This window comes from Aulonocara stuartgranti, assembly GCF_965226115.1.
Source record: "Aulonocara stuartgranti genome assembly, chromosome: 20".
NCBI lineage: Eukaryota > Metazoa > Chordata > Actinopteri > Cichliformes > Cichlidae > Aulonocara > Aulonocara stuartgranti.
In genome coordinates this window covers 20,731,963-20,752,646 of record NC_138956.1, presented here as the reverse complement: position 1 = coordinate 20,752,646, position 20,684 = coordinate 20,731,963, and the positions used below count along the sequence as shown (strand labels likewise).

General features: G+C 39.9%; 1 protein-coding gene across 1 annotated transcript; it reads left to right on the top strand.

Moving 5' to 3' along the window:
* Window positions 1–43: 43 nt before the first annotated feature.
* Window positions 44–20,605, top strand: uckl1a (uridine-cytidine kinase 1-like 1a; the record flags this gene model as incomplete). Its single annotated transcript, XM_082519953.1, is given in 16 exon segments — window positions 44–112; window positions 114–133; window positions 4,480–4,667; window positions 4,873–4,979; window positions 8,918–9,088; window positions 9,325–9,396; window positions 9,534–9,723; window positions 9,825–9,886; window positions 10,969–10,985; window positions 11,192–11,290; window positions 11,371–11,464; window positions 13,600–13,662; window positions 13,763–13,885; window positions 14,111–14,218; window positions 14,469–14,625; window positions 17,479–20,605. Coding segments are annotated over 16 exon segments (1,623 nt in total). The 3' UTR covers window positions 17,562–20,605.
* Window positions 20,606–20,684: the final 79 nt, after the last annotated feature.

The following is a 20,684-nucleotide window of genomic DNA, read 5'->3' as shown; positions in this document are numbered from 1 at the left end:
ACATTACCCACAATCCCTCCGCACAGCTACGAAGAAACTATCCATGGCTCTAACCAGCCGCTACCGGCTCCGAGGTCTCAGGATCCCAGCGGAGGCGAAGTGCGGTAAAAATAATGACGTCCCGCTCGGACAGGTACACGATGCTATCAGTATTTTTACCTGTGTTTGAATTTTTTTGAATCCTGAAATAATTAATGCAGTTTTTTTTTAATTTAATTTTATTCACATTTTTATAGTCCGCAGCAGCTTCGTCCTGTATAACGCTAACCACACTGACGCCCCTTCTCCTCTCCTCCTCCTTCCTTCACCCCCTATAAACAGATGTTTACACACCATTCCGTTAAACCCTGTCTCTGTTAGTTAGTTATTAACTGATCAGTATCATCACGATGGGGGATGAAGGTGCATCAAATGCGCTTCAGAAATAGGTGAGCTGCATGCTGACACAGTCGTGCGTCACAGTCTCTGAAGTCACGAGTTCAATCTGTGATCATAAATAAACCTCTGCATTTCAAGCTTTATTACAAACATTAGCAAGGAAGTAATACCTTAATCATTTTTTCTGTTGGAGAAGTTTGAGGTGGCGCTCGTTAAACTTATTTTAGCCTGTTATGAATGTAATCAGAGTACTACACGCCAGACAGTTGTTGCAGATTTGTCAGCTGCACATCCATGATGCAAATCTCCTGTCCCAGCACATCTCAGAGGTGCCCTATTAGATTGAGATCTGGTGACTGTGAGTACAGTGAACTCATGGTCATGTTCATGAAACAAGTTTGAGGTGATTTGAGCTTTGTGACGGGACACGTGACATGATAATGGACAGAATAAAAATTAAAACGCAAAAAAAAACAAGAATAACGATCAAATAACAACAGCCAACAAAGACTCAGTGTCACAAGATTCATCGTAAAGACGAATATTAAAGAACTCAAAACTCAACCCAGTGGTCAGACACCATAAGCATTAGAATGGTGAAGCGATATTGAAGATAACGAATGATAACGAATGATTTTTACAGTTTTCAGTTTTCTGTCTGTCTTCTGTCTTTGTCCTTTGGGTTGTTGGTCAGCCGAACTCCCTCTGTAAGGGCTGAGACTGACAGTTTTCGCTGTTTTCTCACATGACGTGTATCATAAGAAATCATTTTGCCCCATTTGGTTTTCTAGTGTTTCTGTTGATCAGGTCGGTGAACTGAAAGGAAGGATCAACAGAAGACATCCATCATGGCTTCTTTTTATTTAGAGGTGGCTCTATTAATACCAGCCAAGCAGCTCTTTGCTGTCAGTGTTACAGTGATCCTCTTAGACGCTGTCACTCACTCTCTCGCAGAGAGAGAGAAAGCAGGACACGGAGAGAAGAGCAGATTTTTCAGATGATTAAGGCTTCACAGACGTGTGAATGCACAAAGTGAAAACAGACTAGAAATAGACCTGTATTTAACACGTTCACGGCCTCGGTCAGTGCTGAGGGCCGCTTGCTGTTGTTTTTGGGGAGGTTGCCACAGTGACGGGTGAGCTGGAGGGTAACAGGTTGTCGTCCGAAGCAGATATGACTCTGCTGGACTGCACAGGAGCCAGAATCTCCGGCTGCTGGTCGTTGAGGTCTGACCGCAGGTAAGATGTGGCTGACTGCAGTGTTGCTGCTGTTGTTTTCTCTCAACACAGACACCCTGCTGGTTTTCCCCCAACAAAGCTCACATACACACTGTGGATACATGTGTGAGTGCTATAAATAGTCTGCAACCAGGGGTTGTTGACAGGTCAGAGGGAGTGCCGTATCCGGATTAGTTTGCAGTGATTTGGTGTGAGAGCTGGGTTTATTTGGGTTGCTTGAAATGTGTCATTACTGCACATTTATAATGACCTCGAATATGCAAAACACTCATTAGTCTTCACTTCCATTCAAGATTTGTCCCATTTAGTATGCATGCGCTGTAGTAGTGCATCACATCCAAAACAAGCAGGGTACCGATTTAGTTTCTAATTATTGCCTGTGGGAGTGTATAAGTCCAGAAAGAGTCCCCAGAGAGCATGACGCAAAAGCTAAGCTGACTTTTCCATGTTCCATAGTTAACGGTGATGTGAGCCTAATCTAAATCACTGTAATCTAAGCTGCCGTGTACCTAATAAATTACCTTACAGTCTTACTACTACACTATAGGTAAAGCAGTATTCATATTCTTTATGCCAGTACTGCACCATAACCGTAAAAGAAATGACAATGTAACTTAAAGCTTTTGTTTTGTGGCTACAGTATCAGAACTTAAAATAGTGAAGAGAAAGAATCACAGCATGTGTTTATAGCATTGTTACGATAACAATAATACAGCTCCACTCCTACTGAGCTCTCACAATGCCTTTATACTACAAGCTGCAGTCACCCTCACGCACACTTTTTATCTATGTGCACAAATGCCTATGGATCAACTTGGCATTCACTATCTTGAGCGTACAGTGACGTTAGCTTTTCAAACTCTCAGCTTGCTGAGGTGGAGCCGGAACAGTATTCACTGTGGATTAATCGGCTGTATACTTTCTTGAAGCATGTTTATTTCTGTATTTGTAAAATGCACAACAGTAGTAGCAAATTTCCATCCTATGTAGGGACAGGGATAGCTCAGTAGGTAGAGTGTTGGCCCCATTATTGGAAGGTTGGGGTTCGAATCTGGCTACCCTGAGGTACCCCTGAGCAAGGTACCGTCCCTACACACTACTCACCGGGTGCCCAATGGCTGCCCACTGCTTCACTGAGAGAATGGGTTAGATGCAGAGAAGAATTTCCCCACGGGGATCAATAAAGTATACATTACTATAAACCACTATCTCTTTATGTTAATAAAGTGTTCTCATACCACCATGCTAGAAAAGCTCCAGTAATTCATATGTGTAATTCCTGAAGACTCAGAACTTCACTGGAGGGATGAAACGCCATTCTTCTTAATTATGGTGGCACAAACTGTCAGTGTAAAGTCTCCCAGAAACGCTCACTTATGTTTAAATGTGGTTCCTGTAAATCTCAGAGCATATGATTTATATCATCTTAGTACTGAAAGAGCTCCTTCTCATCAGGATAGAGATTTTCCTCAAAGAATAAAGGTGAGCAGTCACAACAGTGAAATTTTAGTCAAAGCAAACCTAAAAAACCTACCAGCAAAACACCCCAGAGCCACAAGACCCTCTCACTTTAATATGTCTTGTTATATATGAGGAATAGTCTAAACTTCACATTTACTGTAACCGTATACAAAGAAAAGCTGTGATTTCTTGCAATGTGAGAATCCACTCTCCTCCAGTCCTTGGGCAAGATACTAACCCCAAGTTCCTCTCTGATCAGCCTGAGTATGAATGTGTGAGAACGTTAGATAGAAAGCACTTACATACAAAAGAACGGGTGAATGAGGCATGTTGTATGAAGTGCTTAGAGTGCTCAGATAGACAGAAAAGTTCTGGGTTACATTTTTAAATGTTCTTGATTTGTATTGTAATGAAAGTTGTATTTTTTTTTAAAGTTGTGCCAAAATGTCATGCAGTCAAAAGTGCAGCAGATGTCCTTAAACTGCTATTGCAGAAAAACTGGATGTGGATATGAGATTTTACATCCTCTGTGATCAACAGCAGAGCTCATAAACAGTAATGTGTTTGCGTAAAGGGACAAAACTCTTTTCTGCTTGCACAGCAGGTGTTGGCATTCTAGAAATTGTGTCTTTCTGTTGTTGTTTTTGACCATGAGCTCCACATTTTTAGTAAAATATTTAAACAGGATGTTTAAGGATGGTTGGCTATGGTACAGATTTAATGCTTTCTAAATTCAGAATTATTGGAAGAAAAGAACTAATTAACTTTAATATGTATAAATGTATAATTTAATTTGTGTTTGTTTGTATTCCTATGAATGCGTAGGTATGAATGTACATGTATGTGTATATGGGCCAGTTGCATTTCTATTCAAGCATAAATTTGAGTTGCTTCTGTACAATTAGTTAAAATATCCTCCTGAGAACTGAGGAACTTTAACTTTTTTTGTGATTTCCTTCCTCTTTGGAGCTAAGAGAGGCCACCCAAAAACATGAGATATCATGGAAAGCCCAAGATGTCCTCTATTTACTACATTAAGACTTAGTAAGCTAGTTTAAATAAGTCAAAAGATACAGACCAAATCAATTCAATCCATCTATCTCTATTGAAGACGCCATAAGTTTTAGCTAACCTTTAACTCTTAAGACCATAAGCACAAAAAAATACGTGTTAGTGATGTTAGTGTTAGCACTGTGTGTGACTGTAAATTAGCTGCATCATGCAGAAAAGCCCAGTAAGTATTTTCAAAATAAATATACATTTGCATTAGAAATCAGAGAATGCAGACGACATCATTTGCTATAATAACTCCATAGGCCTAGCTGTGACAGTTTCCTTCCTGTTCCTTCCATGGATCGTTTGTTCAGGCTGTGACCTGCCCTGCTGTTTGCTGTTTTTGCAGTGGGAGCGGGGAGGACTCGTTGGACCGCCTCCTGCCCTCGGCTGGGGCCCCTCGCAGGAAGAGCGCTACCTCGCTGAGTAAAACAGAGCCTCCTCTGCTCCGCACAGGCACACGCACCATCTACACCGCTGGCCGCCCGCCCTGGTATGACGAGCACGGCGCTCAGTCAAAAGAGGCCTTTGTCATTGGTACGACACTCACTGATGATGTTGTTGGTCCTCCAGACTGCCAAGTCGTGGCTTTGAGCTGCAGAAGCTGTCCTTAATGTCCTATTCTCTCATATTATACCCATAAACATTTTAGTGCTATCACACATGCATACCAGCAGACAGCATTAGACACACTCTGAAAAACACAAATAATGGGCCTTTGAAATGCTGTGTGGATCTGCAGGGCTGTGTGGGGGCAGTGCCTCAGGGAAGACCACCGTAGCCAATAAGATCATTGAGGCCCTGGATGTGCCGTGGGTTGTGCTACTGTCGATGGATTCTTTCTACAAGGTGATGCCTGTTTGTGTTTTTTGTCTTTATCGATTTGGTAATTATTACAGATTATCTGTTGGCTTGTTAAAGGAAGAAATGATCTATGTGCAGAGAAAATCTTTCGGTAATCTTAGGAGCTTTTCCATCACAGACTCGAAGTAATCACTGTACTGCTGTCACTTGATTTAATAAGAGGTTGTGGTTTTGCCTTAAAATTACAGCCTTCGAATGACAGACTATTCATGTGCCGCAGCAGTGAAAATGAACCTACAGAGACCTGCAGGGGAAAAGGAACAGAGAACAATGGAGTAACATATTTCTGTTTAGGCGGAACCTGGAACAAAATGCACTGTAAGAACATCAATTAAACTTCATTTAAATCACCCAGTGTATACTAAACAAGAAAGAGTTTGAGGTTTCCACCAAGACTAAAGATTCCCTCCACAGCCTTTGTGAATTGAGTTTCTGGATCCAAAAGTATATCTCTCACTTTTTATTTTAATATGTGTAAAGAAGTCTCATTAACAAAACCCTGAATCCATATTTCTAGGTGAAACTAAGCTACACCACTAATAAAATTTTCATGTAAATTTGTTTTAGAACTTTTTGTGTAATCCTGACAACAAACAGAGCCAATCGCATAACTTTCTTGGTAGAGGTAATCAATTTGAGTCCCAGCAGGAAACCAACATATTAGGCTGTTTGTTAAATCTTCAGAAAAGATGTCAGATTAATTGAAAATTTCCATCCATGCTCTAAACTGGCATGTAACTGATACAGTGCAGAAACATTGCATATTTTGTTTAGACAGTAGATTGTCCTCCATCTTGTTCAAACACAGAAAGTTCCCATTTGATGCTCAAGCCAAAACAAGTCATTATACGATCCACCATACTGTCTACACAGGATTATGGACCTATCCTGTAGGTTCATGCTGTCGCTAATGCTATAAACCACTGGATGCGCTCTACCACAGCGTCACGTGCTATTCATTACTGCAGACAGCTACGGCTCTCACCAGCTGTGAGTTACACAGTCAACAGTCCAGAAAGCACCCACTGATCTGTGATCTGTGTTTGTTTTCATAGACTCAACTTCTTTAGTTGAGATCAGTTGGGAAAACATAATCATTACAGATAGAGAGTCATAACAAGTTCCTCAGACCAACTTTTTTCTTGTAAGCCGCACACTCATAAGCCGAGATGTTCAGTCCTCTATAAGACTTTAAATCTTGCTCATGTTTCCAATTATTTTTGTGCATTGTGGGTGTTTTTTTGAGTGAAAGAGTGTAACTATTTGCTCTGCTGCAAAGGAACTCTTGATCTCAATTAAATTTGTCACATAAATAAATCTTAAGTTAGTAAATTACAAAGAGAAATGTTAATATTTATGTTTTCTGTCCCAGTGTTCAGAACCACATAATAAAAAAAATATTCATCACCATCACAGAGACACGAACCAATCATTTTGAATAAATCACATAAACTGTTATCAGGTTTAACATCTTAAAATGTGGTTTAGCCAAGAAGATGTATCAAAAGTATAATTTCATCTTTTGTTGATAGAGTCCAACATTTTAGAAACTGCAAATGTTTGTTGTCTTGTAGAGTTTAAAAGATCAGTAAAAGAAAAATTGTAGTTAGTTAGTTTATTTCGTAAATAAAATACATAGAAAATGTTAATTACCACTAACTTTCCAAATGGTAATTGAGCTAATCCACCACCCCTGCCATCCAGCATTAAATCAGTGCCATTGATTATTAAATTTGGATTTTTGAGCCCAGTAAATAATATTCCCGTCTTTATGCCACGGTCGGCAAGGTCTGTCATCTCAGTTGTGGGCAAATAAAGGCTATCTCATCTCATCAACATCATCAAATCTTCCCACTATACAAAGTGACATCAGAGTGACGTCTTTTATGTGTCAATTTTGGATGTCAAATTTTGGGCCACTGAAGGAGTTGTTTTGTAATGACAGGCAACGTCTTTTTTTTCTACATCTACTGAACATGTAGTGTTGATGTCCATAGGACCTTCGTGTACAGTCTATTTGTAGTCCCGATGTGGTCATTGTGGACCACGTTTCAACGTCAAACTTAGACACATTTTACACGCCATTTTTTTTCGTTGCATCTTAAGGCTTTTTAGTCCCGTGTGTCCAGAGGGTGGAGGACATGTTTTCTATAGCCTCCTGACTACCAGGAAAAAAAATGTTGTCCAATCAAAAAAATTTTTAAATCCCCCAATGTTTGTAAGGTAATTAGAAGACTGAAAAAATTTTTTGGGGAAAAAAAAGTTTACATTTTTTAGATATCACATGTCCACTGCAGAGGACATTGGAAGGCAAAACATGTAAAAATGAACTTTGATGGCAAATATTTGCTTCAACTCTTCACCAAGGAGAAGTTTGAACTCAAGGAACTGTAGTGGTTTCTTCCCCCAAAACTGCAAGTCATTGCTATACTGAAGCCATGAGTTGGTGATTGCCAGATCAAAAAGTAGAGAACTGCACATACTGTCAATTTCTGAGTGCGAGAGACCATCCTGTAGAAACTCAACATTCGGCAACAAGGTCCACGTCACCTATGTTGGTAGTGTACTCAGCAATTGCCAGTGGACTTGGCACATGGACAAACCTTTTGTTTTTCTTAGACCATCTTGTGGACATTTTTTAAACACTTCAATACTATACTAAAATGAAGTTAGAATTAAGCATACTATGTTTTAACGTGTTATTAAGAGACTTATTTAAAATATGTTAACAACATTTATAGCTAAAAATTGCTCAATAAGAAGTTTTATGCACTTACTTTTCTTCTTCCCATAAAATGTGCTTGCAGCGATGGCCGCCATGTTCCTTAATGAAAAAACTAAAGTTCCCAAAGCTCCACCCCTTCACATTTGGTATCATTGGAAAGCCCTAAATGTCCTCTGTAGATACCAAAAGGAGGCAATTCTGTAGTATGCAGTGCATGGGAGATATTCAGGTTTAGAAAGGTGCTCTACAGAGGACAAATTTGCATTGCTGGTAGTCAGGAGGATAGGCTACCAGTTGATTTTTGTTTACACCTTTATTATTACCTTTACATTTATTAATCATATAAATTTCCTGCACCTATCATAGACGTCCAGATGAAGTCCAAGGTTCAAATGTTGACGTCCAAGCTGGGTCATGGTTGGACGTCCAAATTGTAGACCTAGTTTGGTTGTGTGTAGTTGTCCAGAACTAGTTGTTGACCAACGGACCCAATATAGATCTGAACGTCTATCCGACGTCCAATGTTTAGTGGGATCAGTAAATTAAGACAAAATCAGGTATGCTGAAGTCTTACTTCTCTCTTCTGCATTCACAGACAAAGGTATCAGCTAATTAATAATATAATCTAAAAGTAATAACACAACTTCACAGAAGAAAATCTGCTGTTACAATTAACAACACAGCAATCTGTAGTTTTTGTCAGATAATTGCATTAATAAGAAGGCACCAATGCAATTGAGACGTCCATCTCAGTGACTGGCTGAGCTGAAATGAAGTCTCAGTCAGATGGTCCACGTTCCTAACTTTAGGCGTTAGCAAAGGATAAACGGGTCAGTTTTTGAAAAATTCACCCTCACTACACTTGTCACAAATGGGTACATTAACTTAAAACATCAAAGCTGTGTTTTGTGCCAGAGTTAAAACATTATTTGAATTCTGTCAAGTTCCGTATTTTAACTTTGGAGTCTATGAGGACTGACTTGTTTGCAGAGCCTAAAGAAGTCATTGGCCATTAGAAGAAGTGCAGTTGTTAGCATTATAATAAAACTGCATTTTCAGCCCAGGAGTTTAATGGTTCATATTTGTGGTAATAAGCTGATCTAAATGATAAAATAAACCCTCATTTAAAATCTTTAAATAGTTAATCAAGTTAATGAGGAAGATCCTCTGAAATTCATCTTTATTTTGTGTCTTTCAGGTTTTATCCCCCGAGGAGCAGGCTCTGGCCGCAAAGAACGACTACAACTTTGACCACCCGGGAGCATTTGACTTTGAGCTGCTGGTTTCCACCCTGAGAAAACTGAAGCAGGGCAAGAGTGTGAAGATCCCGGTGTATGATTTCACCACACACATGAGACATAAAGACTGGGTGAGTTTGGTTTTTATTGCTTTAAAGGAACCTCAGTGTTGATTATGCCAAAGATGAGATGGACCAGAAAGAACCCCAGTGTTGAGGCAGCATTCAAAGCTGAAAATGTATTAAACTTAAATGAAATTTAAATTTTTAAAAACTATGTGTCAAAGTGACACACTGCACCTTTAATCTTATAAAAGCTCAAACGACTGCTTTCTTCTTTAAAGACTCGACTTTCCCTCTTCTTGCAGAAAAATGTGTACGGTGCCAGTGTGATCATTTTTGAAGGAATTATGTCCTTTGCAGACAAAGAGCTTCTTCAGGTAAGACAGTGCATTCTTTTATTTCCTTTCTTTTGAAGAATTCTTGAGTGAAGCAGACTAATCATCACCAGGAATTGTTTGTGCAGCTGCTTGGCTGAAATGAACATTATTGAACTGTTGGCTCTTCGCACCTGCAGCTCCTGGATATGAAAATCTTTGTGGACGCAGACTCAGACATTCGGCTCGTCCGCCGGCTCCGCAGAGACATCACAGTGCGTGGACGGGACATTGAAGGCGTAATCAAGCAATACAACAAGTTTGTGAAACCAGCCTTTGAGCAGTACATCGAACCCACCATGAGGCTGGCAGATATTGTTGTACCAAGAGGTGAGTCAGACAGACCTCGTCTTTCCTAAAGACCACCTAAACTAAAATGTTTGGACATATTTGTTAACACTGGCTGTTCTCGGCTTTTTGTTCCCTCCAAGGTGGTGGGAATATGGTGGCCATTGATCTGATTGTCCAGCATGTTCACAGCCAGCTGGAGGAGGTGAGTCACCAAATCGCTCCGTATACTTGAGAGCATGGTGCCACCATGTGTCTGAAGGCTGAAACATGCAGACTTCCAATTCTTTGTGGGATAAGTGGCATCAGAAGAAAATACATCGAGCAAGCTTTCACATTTTTAACCCTTTAACTTTGAAAAATATTGCCAGCAAACTGAATTAAAAACACAAAACCTGAGATTTGTTGATTTTACAAGTGTTATGTGTGTAGCCATGTGACCTCTACTGTTGTTCAAAAGCCAGTGAAAAGTCCTGCAGTTGTAGTGGATGACATCTTCCTTTATTGTGATGAACATGCTGAATCAGTCGAATGTGGCTCATTCTGAAACCAGTAAAAGCAGTATATGTGTTTGAGTCACATATGATAAAATCCTCAGTGCCCTGCTGTTTTAATAAATTATCTATTCAATTAAAAAAATAATTAGGAAGAAATGTACTCAGTAACTAAAACGAAAAACAAAGACTAGATGTGAATGTCGATTTTAGTTATCAAAATGCAAAGACAGAAGGAAACCAACTAAAATCATACAGGACTCTGCCAAAGTCTTGAGCCGTCCCTCATCTTTTTTGTGTTTAAATGCGAAAAAGCTGCAGTGATTTATTGAAACATGCAAACATACAGTATATAAGGCAGAAATAGAGTTTGTACAGTTCTAATGCATGCACGTGCAAAATATTTGGTGTGACCACCTTTATTCTTGAGCACAGCCTGAACTCCTGAAGCTTTTTCTTTAGGAATAGTTTTCCAAGCTTCTTGAGGGACGTTCAAAACTCTTCATTGGATTTTGGCAGCCTTTTGTTTTGTTCTGTGTCAAGATGATTCCACACTGCTTTGGTAGTGTTGAGGTCCCGGCTGTGGGGAGGCCGATCCAGGACTGAAAGTGTTTCATTTTGGTTTTTCTATCCAAGTGTGCTTTTGCTGCATTAGTAGTGTCAGGGCAGGATATTAAAAGGTTTTTTTTTTTAAATAGGAAAAACAGCATCACCATCCTTATCTTCTGAAACATTATTTTTTCCTCTACTATTATTTTCATTTATCGTCTCTCTCTGTCCTCCCTTTATGCAGCGTGAACTCAGTGTCAGGTATGCTGATACATATTTTCACTTCTGTGACTTTGGCCGGCTTATTGTAATTGGAAATTTTATATTCAAACTGTGTCCTCTATGGCTTCCACACTGTGCCCCATCTGCCCTCTCTGAAAACTCCCTGCCGCCTCAGAATCTCTTTTCTCTGATAGTGTGTCGGACTAACAAAGTTAAACCTTTTGATCTGATCTGCTTTGTCTCAGGGCACTCCTGGCCTCTGCCCAGCAGACGCAGCCGTTGCCCCAGACGCTCAGTGTCCTCGAGAGTACGCCGCAGGTCAGGGGCCTGCACACCATCATCAGGTAGTGACATGTGATCATGATGTCCTTCCTGCAGTCCTATAATTTGAAATTTAAAAACGTTTTGATTCCCTCCGCCGCAGGAACAAAGAAACCAGCCGAGACGAGTTTATCTTCTACTCAAAGAGGTTAATGCGGCTTCTCATAGAGCATGCTCTAACATTTCTACCATCTCAGGTGAGTAATCTTGGTTTGAATATCTAGAATCATTACTTTTTATTAATATGATTACCCTTGCATGAAAAGAGTTGCTCATAGTGATTAAAACAAACAAAACAAACAAAAAAACAGTAATTAATTCCCTCCAAATCTCTTGAGTTTCTCATATTTTAATTCATAGTTTTGGTTTCAAGCTGACTGCATTTTGAAGCTTTAACATTAGCGTTTTGGCCCCCACCGTGTTGGGTTTTTTTTAGAGCCACAAGTTACCTTGCATGGATAAAAGGGCTTGAGAAACAACATACCAGATAATTAATCCTAAATACACTCACCAAACCTGAATAACAAACTACTGGGATGTTCTTGACTACACAGCAAGCCATAACATTAGTCAGGTTATCAATCAAAATGCTCCAAAAGTCACCAACGGCACACACAGTGAAGCGAAGTGTTGTGATGAGTCTGACAGGTACCGTTTGGCTGCCTGTAAATCAGCGCAGCCACATCTTTTACTCAATCATCCTGGTGGGTGACTTATAAAAAACTCACCTGTCTCAGAGTTTTTGGAAGAGTCAAAACTATCCGTAGAGCCCAAAAAGCTTTTTTTAAAGCTGTAAAGTTGGACATTTTAAAATGGGAGTGTATGGGGATTTACTCGTTTTTGCACCCAGCCTCAAGTGGTCACTAAAGGAACTGCAGTTTTTTGCACCCCTCAATGGACACAAACACAGCAACAACAACAAAGTTGCAATGTGCCTGCTGGATGTATGAAAGTGCAATACATGTGTTCCTTTAAATAGTCAAACTAAGTATGTTATTAAAACATAATCTGAATTTTACATTTCATGTTTCGTAAGTCGGCTGTATCAATTAAAAAAGTAAAGTAAGCCATGGTGAACCCTGTCGGCTCCCAAATTTCAGTGATGCCTGTCACTGTCATGCAAATAAGAAGTTTTGTCTGTAACTATAGCGTTATGTTCCACATACTGTGTATGAAAACCACTTCATCTTCATATTCTATCATGACAAAACAGCTGTAAAGCTTTTTGCGATTATTTTTCTTTCTTAAGACTTTTTTTTTATTACATCTTTGATTCACTGAACTGCAGACAACCCTGTTTTCACTTTTTTCATCCTCATACCTTCTACTGTTTGCCTAGCGGTTAACAACCAAAACCACTTAACAGAACATATAATTATTTCTCTGTATTTCTCTGAAAATGTACTTGTGTTAAAGCTAAGTGAACACTATTAATGTTGAATTGAGGAATGAAAAGCTGCCCTTTTTGATGCGAACTCTTGTAATAAAACTTGTTAGGCTTACTGAGTAAAGCACCTCATTAGAGCCCCCTTCACAGTTAGCTCATGCATGTTAGTCATATTATCCAGAGGGCATGTTTCATACTTCACATTCTAAATCTGCTGACTTTACCTTTCTGCATAATGAGCTGATATTATTAGCTTCTCCTCAGTCACATAAAACAGTAACAATTAATTTCACTGGGGATTTTCTTTTTTTTTTTCCTTTTTTCTTTTTTTTGGCAAGGAAAGCAACACAGAAATATGATAGAACTTGAAGTGGCCCCATTATGCCCATTTGCACCTCCAGGTTTTTATATTTGGATTTCTGAGGAGTAGCTTTGCATAATTCACATTTTAAAAATAAACTTTTTTTAGGGGATTGAAGAGCCTAGGTGCAGCTCAAATCTTCAAAGCTACTCTCTCTTGGCTGCCCCTTGTGAACAAAATCTTTTATATCAGGTGGGCGTGGCTTCTGGGCGGACCAAAGCTTCTTGCTAGTTAGAGCTGTGTGCATGAGATGACCATGTCAGGGATTTCTGTTTTCACTGCCATCACACAGAGTGACGAAAAAAAAAGAAAACTGCCTTACACTGAGTGTGTGAAGCTTGAGATTTTGATTCATAGGGATTACCTACTGAAAAAGAAACTAAATACGTCACTATGATACTCATTACAGCAAAAAATAAATAAATAAATAAATCTGAGAACTCTTGTGCAAATGTAGTGTTTGTGTTAAAGATCAGGTTTATATTTGTGTATTTTTTCTTTAGTGCCACTTTTTTATGTCGGTGTGTTTGTTTGTGGGGTGTTTGGTGTGTAATAAAACATCATTTCTTCTTCTGCCTTTGCAGCCATGTTCAGTTCAGACCCCACAGGGCCATGATTACGAGGGCTGCAGTTACAACGGTAAAGGGGTAAGTGATGTTCTTGTTTTACAAGGTCTTGCTAGCTTCCAGTCGAATATGACCTCAGGGTTTCTGTCATCATGCTCGCTCTGCTGCCTCGTCTCCTCAGATCACCGGTGTGTCGATCCTGCGTGCAGGAGAGACCATGGAGCCCGCCCTGAGGGCCGTGTGCAAGGACGTCCGCATCGGCAAGATCCTCATCCAGACCAACCTCGACTCAGGCGAGCCAGAGGTAGAAAAATATGAGTCATTTACCATCAAATCCATGTGCGTGCTTTGCTTTCCAGACTTCACGCGCTCCTGGGTGTGTCTCAAAAATCACATCAAACAAAAGATGAAAATGTTTTGATTGTTTTTTAATTTTTTTTCCCTTCCACATGATGTGTGTCTCCGTGGTAACTACCCTTCCTGCTTTTGTAACCATGGTAACTGGTCTCCTCCTCTCTGGCCTCACCAGCTGCATTACCTGCGTCTGCCCAAAGACATCAGTGAAGATCATGTCATCCTAATGGACAGCACAGTCTCCACCGGCGCTGCTGCCATGATGGCAGTTCGAGTCCTATTGGTGGGTGGAAATTAGCATCATTACCCTGCAATAAGGCAGCAGTAGGGACCCTCTCCTCTTGGGCAGTCACATGTGTTTTATTACCCATCTGTGTGGGCATTGAGTAGATGTTATTCTTTTTCTCTGGTGCAGTTTGAGTTGTATTATTCCTGCAAGGAAAACCTCAAATGTATCCTTTCCACTTACTGAGCTTCTTAAAGTGATCAAGAAGCCACTAACTGTTGTTGCTGTGATGTGTGTGACTGAGCAGGATCATGAGGTGCAGGAGAATAAGATCATGTTGGTGTCGCTGCTGATGGCAGAGCTCGGGGTGCACTCTGTGGCCTATGCCTTCCCAAAGGTCAAAATCATCACCACTGCTGTGGACAAGGGCCTGGATGATTTTTTACATGTAATTCCTGGTATCGGTAAGCACTTCCATGCATCTTTTCATTCTTTCACGTACTGTCTTGTAAATTCAGATGGCCTGTGTTCCTACCTGTGCACACATTTTACCTGAAGTATTTTTTTTTTACAGTTTGGAGTCAGCAGGAGAAAACTTTTGAATTATAGCTGACGTATAAAAATAAAAATTTAATGCAAGTTCATAAATCTTCATTAGCTTACCACACCGCCTTCAGCGTGCAGGTGTTGGGTTCATGATTTTAGCTTTGTGCAGGAAATAAAAAGCAGCAGACAAAAAGATAATAAGCATCTGTTTCTCTAGTTGACAAATTTAATTTCTTGTACCAGCAGTTTGTAATATTATGATTGTGTCATGTTAGATTTGAAGCAAACCTCTCTTTCTGTCACTACTGAGTGAGTGAGCAACATGAACATCAGATGGCCCACTCGTAGCTTTACAAACAGAAATACTTACATGTGATTATGTAACTTGTCCTACAGAGAATACAAGTGAAAATACTGCAGCTGTTTTTTGAGGTGTACTAGACGTGATGGCACAAAATTTTTTGCAGGTATAGGAAGTATAAGATTACACCTGAAATCTCATAAAACTCATTTGCTTAAAGGCACTGCAGTCCTGAACTTTTCTCACACTTACCTGATAAAGGGACAAGTGTTAACACAAATGTCCGATGCACTCACATTGCATTTTAGCCGGTCTTTAATCTGCCTGCTCCCTAGTACAGGATCCATTTGGTATCAGATTGCACCAATGTGTGAATGGTGTAGCTAATCGTCTAGTACATTTGCTGCTAATGAGTGGTCATCCTTTGTCCTGCCTCCAGTTGCGCCATCCTGGCAGCACCCCACCTAATCCACACAGAGTATTTCTAGTAGTGACAGTGTGTTTGAAGCTGACTATTTCCTGAAGCATGCACATCAGAAAAGATAGCTGTGGAAACCTGATCACAGCCTGATCGTAGCAATGCTATTTGAAGTTCATGTATGAAAATGCAGTTAGGGACAGCAGTGCCGAATGTGGACATATTGGAGATCCCACCATTCAGCTTAGCCAAAATCAGGAGTGTCTCGGTTCAGCTTTGCCGAGGACTGCAGTGAGTCCAAAAGAGTTGCAGAGGTGATATTGTTTAGCTGTTAAATAAAAAAGGGAAGTTAAAGAACAATTTGGTCTGCACTTTTTCTTTCAATGAGAAAGAACAAGAATTAAAACATATGGCGGCCTCTAAGGTCAAAGCACATGCAAGAAAATGCAAACAGGGAAATGCACAAGTTTATAAATGTTATAGTTACCGGGGAAAAAACAGATAGTCTTGTGCAGGCTAGTAGTTGTGAACATTCAGTCAAATCTGCAGATGTAACATAAATCTCTACCTATCAATTTAGACTCGTTATGAACTATGGGTCAAATGTGTATAGTTTGAAAGAAGCAAGTCTTGGGGCTGCATAATAAGGTTCAATCAAATAGTGCAACTTCATATGTATTTATATACATAGAGTATTGTGTCTGTGTGTTTATGCAAACTGATATTTTTAATCACACTGAGACAAAAAATAGGGGTAGTTGATGTTTTTATATGCTCAAAATGGGTCATTAAAGCCCGTGGGTAGGCGGTTACTAGGCAGCATGATGGTGTCATAATATATCACGTGTAATTCAACATTTGTGGATATAAATTAGATGTTAAGGTCATAAAATTAAAACAACAAGATGCTTTAATGAGGTGCTATTCTGTAGCATTTGTGTATTGTTGGAAGATTTATTATTCATCTAACTGATAACAGAATATCTGTAGAAGCACAGATTTTTTACCAGAAATTCTTCATTTGATCACTGTAACCGAGCACATATGTGGAAGTCGAGAGTCTCCTGAATGTTTGAGTGTTGTGTGTGTAAACTGATGTCCGTCCAAGCAGTTGTTGTTTAGATTCAAGCAGGTAGGAAGCGAGTCGAGTTTAATTAGAAAGTGAAAAGTGAACATAAAATCAATTTAACGTCCTTGAAAAATACCAGTGGAAAAATAGCTTTCTCTTATTGAGCCATTGCTTGTAAAAAAAAAAGAAAAAAGAGAGAGATCTATATGAAAAGCAGAAATTCAGTTTAAACTTTCATTCAACCTTTGCTGCTATTGTCATGGTCCTGGGTCATTTTGACCCAGTGTTCTTAGTTTTTCTGTAGTTTTGTATTTTGTTTCTTATGTCCATTGGATTGTTTGGTTTGGTATTTGGATTCCCCCTGTGTCCATGTTTTTATTGTGGTGTTTGCTCTGGTACCGTGTTCCCATCCTATGTGTTCTGTGTTCTCCTCATCCCCTCGTATTCATCCTTCTTCTCTGCCTCTCTCTCTGCCTCTCTCTCTCCGTGCTCATCTCTGTATACTGTGTTGTGTTTAAGGTCCACATCTTGGTGTCAGTATCGTCAGTTTCGTGTCCTCCCTGCTCGGCCATGAGTAATTGTCTTCAGCTGTGTTCCCCGTGTGTTCCCACTTCCCTCGTTACCTTCTGTGTATTTATGTCAGAGTGTCCCTTTGTTCTGTGTTGCGTCGTCCCTCTAGGTTGTGTGCATTTTCCGTGTCTTCCCAGCGCCTCAGCTTTTAGTTGCTCCCAGTATAGTTTTATATGACTTCTTATGTTCCTGTTAATAAAGACCGGCCTTTGAGTTCATCCCCGTGTGTCTAGAGCCGTGCATTTGGGTCCTCTCTTGCCTTCACACAGCCGCCGCCTGACAGCTATTTAGCTTTACTATCTCTTCACACTGTGTTTTTCAGTGTGTCTTATCGTTACATATTTCTCTTGCCTGGCTTCGGGGGCGATGTCTGCTCCGCTCTGAGTGCACTGCTGTGTGTGTTTTTTTTTTAGGGGACTTTGGGGACCGTTACTTTGGGACTGATGGCTTCGACAGCTGGAGTGATGAAGAGGACCAGGAGCAGCTGCCACACTGACTCAAACATTTGTGAGACTCTGTGAAAGAAAACACAAACTACTTGAAAACTGTTGTGCATCCTCCTCTTCAGGTGTAGACTAGCAAAAAAAAATTGTTATATTTACTTTTGTGTACTGTAAAATTTTATTTTTTTTACTCCTCTGAAGATGATGTCTGAGTCCAGGTTTGTGCATGAGGGATATTTTGTTCTGCTCATCTTAAATATTTTAATACTGAACAGTAAAGCAGTGCCATTGCCTTTGAGGTGCAGTAAAACAATAATCCAATAACGTTATTAAATGGGTCCAGGTTGCACCAGCTGTTATTAAATCCAGAACTTAGTAAGAGCCAAAGAGTAAAGGAGTAAGTTCAAAGAGTAATGTACTAAATTTAGTTGGGCAATTAAAATATAGTGAATGTCTTCAGTAGTTTTGACTGTAGTAATGTGTAAATCTGTCATGCATATAGGGAGTTCCAGTTCAATACAGCAGCACCGTGAGGCAGCATCAGTATGGAAACATGCCCACAGTAGCAGGTAATGTTTGCCTTGTTCACAGTCTCAGTTTTACATATTACCAAGCCAAAGTACAGCAGATTGGACCAAAGAAAAGCTCACATATGATATTATTTGAATAAAAATTAGGAGATCACCAACAGTAAGAAGTTTCTAGGCTCGATTTCTGCTGATTGCTAGGCTGTCTCCCTGTGCGTGTGGTGGCTTTCCTCTTACGAGCTTGAAGTCCAGTCGCCTTCTTTTGAAGCTCTTAAGACTACCATGACCTGGATGACTGAGAGCCTGCAGACATGTGGGCTTTCCTCCAGTTTCCTTTCGCAGTTCTAAGACACGTTTGTCAGGTTAACTGGTGATTGGTGAACTTGTCTGTGGCTGTAGAAGTGGTTAAATTTAATTTTTCTTCATTAATGGACATTAATGAATACATGTAATTCATCTTATAATTGTTTGGAAGTTTCACATTTAAAAAAACTCCCATAAATTTCATCCTCATGGTGGTGCTAGATGAAAAGTTAGAGGTGCTTCTTTTTGGGGGTGAACAGCACAACAGACAATTTTGAAGGTATTTGTGTGATTCTTGAAGTCGCAGATGAACTGATCTCTATCGATAAAACCAGTTGTGTCTAAACGTAGCTCTGACTATGCTCCATTGGAGAAATGTGTGTTTTTAAGAAGAAAGACATTTCACACAATTTAGATTGAGTGTGAAACATCTGATTGCATGAACCCTACCACCATTATAGGTCACGTGTTTGGTCATTAGTTTGACCATTTTGTGAGCATAATTTTAGACCTTTACTGTTATAATGTAATTCAACCATATCTTGATAGCAGCAAACTAAAACCAATTAACTCTTTTGCACTCATCTGAACGGCTCAGGCTAATATTATATTCTGGGTATTTGGTTCACATAGAACGCAGCAGTGATGTATAGGATTTACAGGCTATAAAAGTTAGTGTGGTGAAGCCTGTTATAAATTGGGGATATGTTCATTTGCACGTAGTTGTTGAGTCACTTGTATTTTTATAGCACATTTAAAAACAACTGGCTTGGACCCAAAGTGCTTTCCAGTTCAGGCAGGTGGATTAACAAAACGGAGGTAAAACATGGAAGGTAAAAACAGCATTAAGAGAGAAATATGGATAAAGGAACTGGGAACATATAAAAGTAATGGCATAAACACAGTGTAATTACACTTACACAGCATTTGATCCCCTTTCTTCCACATATCCAATTCATAGGATCATAGAGGGGCTGCGGCCTATTTCAGTTGTCATGGAGTGAGAGGTGGGATACACCCTGGCAAGTCACCAGTCTTTCACAGGCTAAGAGACACAGACAACCATCTACAGCCAATGCAGAACCTAACATGCAAGTCTTTGGATTGTGAGAGGAAGCCGTGGGTGCTGGAGGGACCCCACGCAGGCAGAGGAAGGGTTCCAGTCGGGCAGTGAATTTGAACCAATGCCAATTAAACCAATTAAATATTGGAAATAACATTGTTGTAGATCACTACTGTTTTTCAACTGAAAAGAGTTCTCTTTTGTCCTCGACATAAAAAAGAGCAAAAAGTAAAAAAGGTGAGCACTTTTTATCCAGTAGGGTTTATTGTGTCTTATAAATCAAATTAAAGCATTAAAATTTACTGTAAATACATAGTTACAAAGGAAACAAGTCTGAGTTTATGAATAGCTGGTGCAACAAGAAAGTGTTCAGTGAACTTTCACACTTTCACACTGCTCTAGAAGGATTTTTCTGTATGAAATGGGATAAACTTATGTCTGAAGCAGAGCTGTTGTTTTAATTTATAGTAAAGTCACATAAGAGGAGGGATTAGATAAGGATTTAAATGTAAAACATATAAATCTTGGATTCAGGGTATGAAAAACATGAGATTTTGATACAGATTCAGTTTTCATCCCTCACATCCACCACTCCAAGTTACTGCTGGAGTTTGACATTGTGTGTCTGTAAGGTGCTGGGTCACGGACGGTCACATGCTCATGCTTGAATACTTTAAAAGCTCCTCTCAGGGTTCACGCACAGGCCGCCTTGCTCCTCTCTGCAATGCACTTTAAGGCCTGAAGGGGTCAGTATAGCTCACATTAAGCTTCTTCCAGTATGATTTATAGTGTGTTTATTACCTTTGAGAAATGTGTTATTTTACAGCACAGGAAATGCACACGGACTCACCTGAATCACAATTTAGAGGTTTGAGGTGAGCAGCTTGAAACATCCTTGTGCTTCTCAGTTTAACTGACTGATCTGTTGCTGGGTGCGGTGTGTTAATGCTCACTTGTGAACATGTAAATAATAATGTTTCAGGGCTAAAAATGAGCAGTAAAAGATCACCTTCCTGTCGTGTTCGCGTCTCTTGATCCTTCTGGAGAAAAAACGGACTCCCCAGCCACTTTGTGACCTTATGCTGAGTGTTATCTCTCCTCTGTCTCTCTCTGATCCTCTGTTTTTTCACCATCATGCACTTTGACTGCGTCTGACGGCCTCATTCATTCATGTTTATTCAGTCATTCATGCTCCTCACAGCGAGATTATCACATCACATAAGCTGTGAACGTGGTATCATCTTCACACCTACAGAATCTCCTACTCGTTTGTTTTGGGCTGT